The 8883-nt window shown below is 41.6% G+C and overlaps 1 protein-coding gene across 1 annotated transcript; it reads left to right on the top strand.

Moving 5' to 3' along the window:
• The first annotated feature begins 908 nt into the window (after positions 1–908).
• LOC115184098 (neuroligin-3-like) lies at positions 909–2726 on the top strand. The gene is made up of 2 exons (XM_029745086.1): positions 909–1512; positions 2571–2726. The coding sequence occupies exons 1-2, from the start codon at positions 1008–1010 to the stop codon at positions 2636–2638; spliced, it is 573 nt and encodes a 190-aa protein (XP_029600946.1). The 5' UTR covers positions 909–1007; the 3' UTR covers positions 2639–2726.
• The last annotated feature ends 6157 nt before the right edge of the window (positions 2727–8883 follow it).

Here is an 8883-nt window from a genome sequence, read left to right as displayed (position 1 = left end):
GGGGAGGTGTAACTGAGAAAGCATTTTATCAGGTCTTTATCTATATCAAAGGGGAGGTAGAATAACTCCACCTAATGGGAAACATGACATTTTGATGTTTTTAATGTTATTGGAAGTCATTAAAAACTGTTGATAGTGTAGGTTTGTAGTGATTTATCTTTTTCTAAACAGTTATATAATGTTCCTTTGGTATGTATTTTGTGTGTTATGTGAGATGGAGACATGTTAGGGACATAAGCCTTTTTTGTAGTGTGCTCATTGCCATGTTAATCTTTCAATAGCTAGGCTTTATATCAGTAAACGTTCTGTGACTAAGTTGTGCAACACTTTACCCCAGCGACCCGGCGAGCCCTTGATTGTGTAGATTGATAGCATGGGTAAGTGCACTGTCATGTTTATGTCTTCTGGTTTATATCAGGACAGAAAAGACCTCTCTACCAGTCAATAAAACATGAGTGAATAAAAGAAATGAAAGCATTTCTGTTTGTCTGTCTCTCTGGAGATTGTCATAAATTTTCCTATCCTCTTTTTTCTCTTCAGCAGGTATGAGATGGAAGATCTGACGAGACGAGGAGAGGACAGTGAACGAAGACCGTAAAGAAAGGAAATAACGCAACTTTTTATTTTGTACTTTTCTGTTTTATCTGCTCAGCTCTTTTATCCAGACTGATAAGTAGATCTATGGGTGCTGGACTGCTGGGCTGAGAGACGGGATTACAGGGCGAAGGGAAGACAGGGGAGACAGGGGAAAATAGGGGAAGACAGGGGAAGACAGGGGAAAATAGGGGAAGACTGGGGAAGACCTGGGAAGACAGGGGAAGACAGGGGAAGACAGGGGAAGACAGGGGAAGACAGGGGAAGACAGGGGAAGACAGGGGAAAACGGGGAAGACTGGGGAAGACAGGGGAGGACAGGGAGAGGAAAAGAAAGGCTGTGTGAGCCAGGTAGGAGACCCGACGTGTATGTTGGTGACTTGCAGTCATTGCTGAGACTTACTCAGACGGACCATGTGGTTTTCGCCAAGGAGAAACCGTCTCCTCTCCTCTCAGCATCAGGACCATGGAGACTGGCATGGTGCCCACATACCCAACTCCATCTCCAGCCTCAGCATCACCACGTCTTTCTGGATCTTAACTTTTTCCTGGTGCATGGTGGGCGTCCGAGGCCAGGCCTACCACCCCACTGTGAACACGCAGTATGGGAAACTCCGGGGGGTGAGAGTGCCCCTACCCAGTGAGATACTGGGACCAGTGGACCAGTATTTGGGGGTCCCGTATGCAGCCTCCCCAGTGGGGGAGAAACGCTTCCTGCCCCCCGATCCGCCCTCCTCCTGGTCGGGGATAAAGAACGCCACCCACTTTGCCCCCGTTTGCCCCCAGAATATTCACAACGCCGTGCCAGAAATTATGATGCCCATATGGTTCTCCTTCAGCCTGGATATAGTGGCCTCTTACATACAGGATCAAAACGAGGACTGTTTGTATCTAAACATCTACGTTCCAACGGAGGATGGTGAGTGGGTCGGGTATACGAGAACAAAACCAAACTCTTTTTATGTCTTGTCTTTTCTATCTCTCTCTGAGACTGTGTGTCGCTACTGTGGTGTGTGCGGAGCATGCCGTGTTGTCCTCCCTGTGCATGCTGTGTCTGTGTCCTCCACCACCACCATCTCCAGCCTCCTCATTCTGACTTGATCTTCCATGGCAGACATCTATTTTCATCAACTCTCCCTTTCCATGCCACTGTTTGAGTTTTCTCTTTGTGTTGATTAAAAAATAACACTCCAAAAAGACAAAATATTACATAAAATGCCTGAAAAACCAATCATTAGTTGAAACAGATTGGGCCTAGTACTGTACCTTGGTGCACTCCCTTCCCTTACTGTCGTGAGTGTTCTGGGGATAATATGATTAACTATGAGCTATTAGACAATGATTTTCTGTAGGGTTGGTTGGTGAAATATTCTGGTACACTCGAGGCCTGTGGCATCAGACTAGACCATGTAAGACCCCTTACTTTCCTATTCTTATCTAGCATTTGTCTTTGCAGTCTTTGCAAACTATAGGTTACAGGTGCAACAGACAAAATAATACAATATTTTGACTGAAGACCTACATTTCAATCCATTAAGACCCACACAGCAAAGCTTGAAATTGTAAATGGTCCCAGTATCATAATGATACAAAATATTGCATCCAATTTAATCTTAATACGAACGGCAAATACTGTTGGAAATGTGCTGGAACGGAAAGTCCAGTCTAACTCTGAAGCACCTGTGTGGTGGTAAGGGGTCTTATATAGAAGTGCATGTGAATATGGTCTTCTTGTGTTCCAACGTGCAGCAAATTCATTCCACCATTTTGGAATATTTCTGCAGAAACACCCCCAGTTACTCTCTGGACAGACACTCTGTCGTTGTTGTTAATGAGGGGGGGGGGGGGGGGGGGAGATGCGGAGATGGGGAGGGTTGGGGGGGTGGGTTTGGCTAAATCTGAAGTTGTTGCATGTCACCTTCCAGGTCTTTTCAAGAGCTTTCTGTTATTTTGTAGTTTTTTTTATTTATTTTACAGTCAAAAGAATATCCAAGGAATGTGCCAGGAAACCCAACAAGAAAATGTGTAGAAAAGGAGGTATGTAAGACAGACAACACGGTGGGAGTGAAAGAGAATGAGACAGGAGAGAAAATGCCTCCTCTCTAAATCCAGCGAGATTTCAGCACCTATCAACCCTCAAATCAAACTGTTGACTGGGAGGAGCAGGGGACCTACAGTTCTCATTAACGTGTGTGTGTGTGTGTGTGTGTGTGTGTGTGCGTGTGTGTGTGTGTGTGTGTGTGTGTGTGTGTGTGTGTGTGTGTGTGTGTGTGTGTGTGTGTTAAAGAGATAAATGGAAAGTAAAATGATGTCCATGAAGATTGAATGCTTTTGTACTTATTTTTCATCTGTAAAGTTGCTTTTTATATGAAAGCACTGTATTTTATTTGACACACAGCTTAACAACATAATTGATCATCAAAACCAATTCAAACATGACAATGTGGATAACATTGGGCCATCCATTAGTAATTGCAGCCTTCCAGGCTAAATCACAACGGCAAACAGATCAATTCTTCTGAATGGAAATAACAAGGCTGATTCAATCAGAATCAGAACGGCCAATTTAAAGTCATGTAACACAAATCAGAGTTAAAGGGGAGATCTGTGATTGGTGCATCCCTTTTTTTCTCCAACTTAAAACAAATATATTGTTGTTTTTCAAATCCTGGATTGCCCCTTTTAAAGTTATGTAAAACTAAATCAGGGTTGGAATGAGAGGAACTTCAGGAGTTTAAAGACTTTGGCTTATTGGAAGAATTTGTCAAAGGGACAAGAAGAGAAAGCATTTGAGGCCCAGGCTGTTGATTACATTTTCACATAACAGTCGAGGAATCCGTTCCAAATGGCACCCTGTTCCCTTTGTAGTGTACTACTGTTGACCAGGGCTCATTGGGTAGTGCACTACGTTTAACCAGGGCCCATAGGGTAGTGCACTACGTTTAACCAGGGCCCATAGGGTAGTGCACTACGTTTAACCAGGGCCTATAGGGTAGTGCACTACGTTTAACCAGGGCCTATAGGGTAGTGCACTACGTTTAACCAGGGTCTATAGGGTAGTGCACTACGTTTAACCAGGGCCTATAGGGTAGTGCACTACGTTTAACCAGGGCCTATAGGGTAGTGCACTACGTTTAACCAGGGCCTATGGGGTGCCATTTGGGATGAGGACAAGTTCTGTCTGCAAGTCATAACTCACAACAAGCAAATATTCTCCTGTAGAGAGAAAGATGCATCATGGAGATATATTGGATTAGACTCATTACCCCTCTTGGAATTCATACAAACGTTGTATTACAAAGTGTCGATGTTACTTTCATTACAGAAAATGGATGCAAATCATGGTCAATATAGCTACTCTTTGCTTTGGTTTTCTGTAAATTCAGTAAACTCTGTCCCCCCTACAGTTGCCAAAAGCCAGTTAATTCACCTACAAACATTGTAATTATCAGAAGCCTTAATATTAAAGCTGATATTAAATCTAACGTTCTGTTAGTTTAAGCAGTCGGAAATCTCGGAAACATTACATTTGAGAGGCAGGAAGCTCTGCCATTAGCCCCACCTAGTGATCTTACAGACACACACACACACACACACACACACACACACACACACACACACACACACACACACACACATACACTCCAGCTCACTTTAGTAAACCAATTTAGTTTGAGACAGACGGGGCCCCAACATGCGTTTCTGAATTAGTCCCAGTAGTAGAATACACACAGAAATATTACTTTAATATTCAAACTCCACTTGGAAACATTTTCAATTAACTTCCTCATGTTTTGTAATGAGGAAATAGTTTATCATATGTTTGATATGTTGATTTTGTGACATATCATTGTGCTGAAGGGGTGACTGTGGGTGCTTCTTAAATGACACCCTATTCCCCATATAGTGCACTACTTCCATAGGGCTCTGGTCAAAAGAAGGACACTATTTAGGGAATAGGGTTTGATTTGGGATGTGCTTGGTGTTTTGCAAAGCGTCTCAGCATCCTCTTAAACACTAGAGCTGTAATCTTCTAGCTCATTGAAATGGAAAGGGTTGCTGTGACAGTTTAAATTGTTCTACTTCAACATGTTTGTTAAGTTTTTAATCTAATACATGGATATACAGCATGTATTATTATTTTGTGCTATAGTATGTTGAAAGCTTCTCATAATGCAAACTTTTTTATACTTAAGCAAATATGTTGATTAAATAATTTGCTTTAGTAATCATTTTGCTCTAGAAGGAGTGAGTGTAAGGATAGTCACCATCAAATCAGGTCATTCCTTTTACAACAATGGGATTCTAGAATGACATGATAGTCCATGCAGTACATTCTAGAATGACATGATAGTCCACACAGTACATTCTAGAATGACATGATAGTCCACACAGTACATTCTAGAATGACATGATAGTCCATGCAGTACATTCTAGAATGACATGATAGTCCATGCAGTACATTCTAGAATGACATGATAGTCCATGCAGTACATTCTAGAATGACATGATAGTCCATGCAGTACATTCTAAAATGACATGATAGTCCATGCAGTACATTCTAGAATGACATGATAGTCCACGCAGTACATTCTAGAATGACATGATAGTCCATGCAGTACATTCTAGAATGACATGATAGTCCACGCAGTACATTCTAGAATGACATGATAGTCCATGCAGTACATTCTAGAATGACATGATAGTCCATGCAGTACATACTAGAATGACATGATAGTCCACGCAGTACATTCTAGAATGACATGATAGTCCATGCAGTACATTCTAGAATGACATGATAGTCCATGCAGTACATTCTAGAATGACATGATAGTCCACGCAGTACATTCTAGAATGACATGATAGTCCATGCAGTACATTCTAGAATGACATGATAGTCCACGCAGTACATTCTAGCATGACATGATAGTCCACGCAGTACATTCTAGAATGACATGATAGTCCACACAGTACATTCTAGAATGACATGATAGTCCACGCAGTACATTCTAGAATGACATGATAGTCCACGCAGTACATTCTAGAATGACATGATAGTCCACACAGTACATTCTAGAATGACATGATAGTCCACACAGTACATTCTAGAATGACATGATAGTCCATGCAGTACATTCTAGAATGACATGATAGTCCACGCAGTACATTCTAGAATGACATGATAGTCCACGCAGTACATTCTAGAATGACATGATAGTCCATGCAGTACATTCTAGAATGACATGATAGTCCATGCAGTACAATCTAGAATGACATGATAGTCCATGCAGTACATTCTAGAATGGCATGATAGTCCATGCAGTACATTCTAGAATGACATGACAGTCCATGCAGTACATTCTAGAATGACATGATAGTTCATGAAGTACATTATAGAATGACATGATAGTCCACACAGTACATTCTAGAATGACATGATAGTCCAAGCAGTACATTCTAGAATGACATGATAGTCCACACAGTACATTCTAGAATGAGATGATAGTCCATGCAGTACATTCTAGAATGACATGATAGTCCATGCAGTACATTCTAGAATGACATGATAGTCCATGCAGTACATTCTAGAATGACATGATAGTCCATGCAGTACATTCTAGAATGACATGATAGTCCATGCAGTACATTCTAGAATGACATGATAGTTCATGAAGTACATTATAGAATGACATGATAGTCCATGCAGTACATTCTAGAATGGCATGATAGTCCACACAGTACATTCTAGAATGACATGATAGTCAATGAAGTACATTATAGAATGACATGATAGTCCATGCAGTACATTCTAGAATGGCATGATAGTCCACATAGTACATTCTAGAATGACATGATAGTCCATGAAGTACATTATAGAATGACATGATAGTCCATGCAGTACAATCTAGAATGACATGATAGTACATGCAGTACATTTATACAATAGGACAGAACATGTTGATTGTGTTTCAGTTTCTGTCACTCCTGTTACTTTCTTAGTAATTGTACAGTAATCAGTAATATATGTGTCAGTTGTGTATGAAGTTATGAACATTGAAATGCTTTTCTAACTGTAGGACCTTTATCGTGGAACAGAGTCATACACCCACCAGGGATCTGTTGGTATCTAAACCTTTAATTATCACAGCTATATTGTGAAGCTTCAATCTCTTTATGAACATGTATCCTCAAGAGGTACGCTATGATTCATTCTGAGGAAGAAGCGTGGCATTAGGCTCCCGATACAATGGTTGTATGATTGTTGCCAAGCAACAATAAGCAGTCGTGATTGGAGCGCGTCACGAATCGCCTTTGTCACATTTTTCAGCGCTCAATTGAATGAGTTCAGGGCCAGTTCAGCATCCCTAGACAATAATTAAAAGAAAATGATGTATGGAGAAAAGCGAATGTATAATTACATTGAAAATACATAATAGCTACTTAATATATTTGTGCCAAACTATAAGAAGGCTATAGTATGATGAAACCACTCAACACTGGCATAACCTTTCCATCACTGCACACAAAACATGATATAGTTTTATTTTTGTTCAGAATCTTCAAGCACCATTGGAGCTGTTTTAAGAATAGCTGCTAAAACTCCTGCCAACACACTTGTATTATTCATAGTGCACCTGCCTATTATAGACAGAGAAACCTCACCACCCATTGTGAATAAAAGCCAGGTCTGTCTGTGTCTTAACCCAGAATATGGAGAAGGAGAGAGCGAGAGAGAGAGAGAGAGAGAGAGAGAGAAGGCTTCAGACAGAGTGAAAGAGAGAGAGAGAGATAGGGAGGGAGAAGGCTGCAGACAGACAGAGAGAGAGACAGAGAGAGATAGGGAGGGAGAAGGCTTCAGACAGAGAGAGAGAGATATAGGGAGGGAGGGAGAAGGCTTCAGACAGACAGAGAGAGAGACAGAGAGAGAGAGAGAGAGAGATAGGGAGGGAGAAGTCTTCAGACAGACAGAGAGAGAGAGACAGAGAGAGAGAGAGATCGGGAGGGAGAAGGCTTCAGAATGTGGAGAACCGTACAATAACCTGTTCTAAGATCAAGGTTTCTCTAGTGTCTGAACAGAAAATGTTTGTCATGTTTCAGTACAGAAGTCTTTTGTGACTCTCACAGTGACCAGGGCGTCATCGAGTGTTGATACATACAACACATGACCTTCCTTAGTTATTCCACCGCTGGCTGGTGCACTGTAATGTCCAGGTATGGGCAAAGGTCATGTGGAGGAGACTGAACATGCAACATCAGCATTTGGGCTACAGAGTGTGTGTGTGTGTGTGTGTATGTGTGTGTGTGTGTGTGTGTGTGTGTGTGTGTGTGTGTGTGTGTATGTGTGTGTGTGTGTGTTGTGTGTGTGTGTGTGTGTGTGTGTGTGTGTGTGTGTGTGTGTGTGTGTGTGTGCATTAGTATTTTTCAAATGATTAATTATATATAGCCTTACAGAGAGAGAGAGACCCTCAAGATCTCCATTATGTATAGCTCATTTTCTCTCTCTCTGTGAGGGTAACTGAACTGAGGAGAGGTTTAATGAGGGGCAGAGACATCGATCCATAGCGTCAAATATCCCTTTGATTCCCTGCTAGATTGGCTACAGACAGACAGACAGACAGACAGACAGACAGACAGACAGACAGACATATTGACTTTGCTTTATGAGTTCAGACAGACAGACAGACAGGTTGACTTTGCTTTATGAGTTCAGACAGACAGACAGACAGGTTGACTTTGCTTTATGAGTTCAGACAGACAGGTTGACTTTGCTTTATGAGTTCAGACAGACAGACAGACAGACAGACAGACAGACAGACAGACAGACAGACAGACAGACAGACAGACAGACAGACATATTGACTTTGCTTTATGAGTTCAGACAGACAGACAGACAGACAGACAGACAGACAGACAGACAGACAGACAGACAGACAGACAGACAGGTTGACTTTGCTTTATGAGTTCAGACAGACAGACAGACAGACAGACAGGTTGACTTTGCTTTATGAGTTCAGACATACAGACAGACAGACAGACAGACAGACAGACAGACAGACAGACCCTGATGAGGGTTACTGTGTGAAAGACTTCCTCTATACTGGTAGCTCATTTAATTAATTACTGGACTTTAGCAGAGACCTATTAAAACCCAGGGCGCTCCTTCATGAAGTGAGTTTAATGGTATAATGAAGAAGTAAAAAACTTGTTGTTTGTTTTTTACATCCTCTGGTGCTGTGTTCATTATGTGTCTCCAATGACACCCCATTCCCTTATATGGTGCATTACCATG

The sequence above is a fragment of the Salmo trutta genome, unplaced genomic scaffold (genome assembly GCF_901001165.1).
Source record: "Salmo trutta unplaced genomic scaffold, fSalTru1.1, whole genome shotgun sequence".
NCBI classification, from domain to species: Eukaryota; Metazoa; Chordata; class Actinopteri; order Salmoniformes; family Salmonidae; genus Salmo; species Salmo trutta.
The sequence above is the reverse complement of the archived record's forward strand: the minus strand, read 5'-3'. Positions and strand labels throughout refer to the sequence as shown.

Excerpts from the sequence above, each read along its gene's own strand:
- LOC115184098 (XM_029745086.1), top strand. The coding sequence starts at position 1,008 with ATGTGGTTTTCGCCAAGGAGAAACCGTCTCCTCTCCTCTCAGCATCAG. Across the intron at positions 1,513-2,570 it reads CTACGTTCCAACGGAGGATG|TCAAAAGAATATCCAAGGAA; the intron begins GTGAGTGGGTCG and ends TTTATTTTACAG.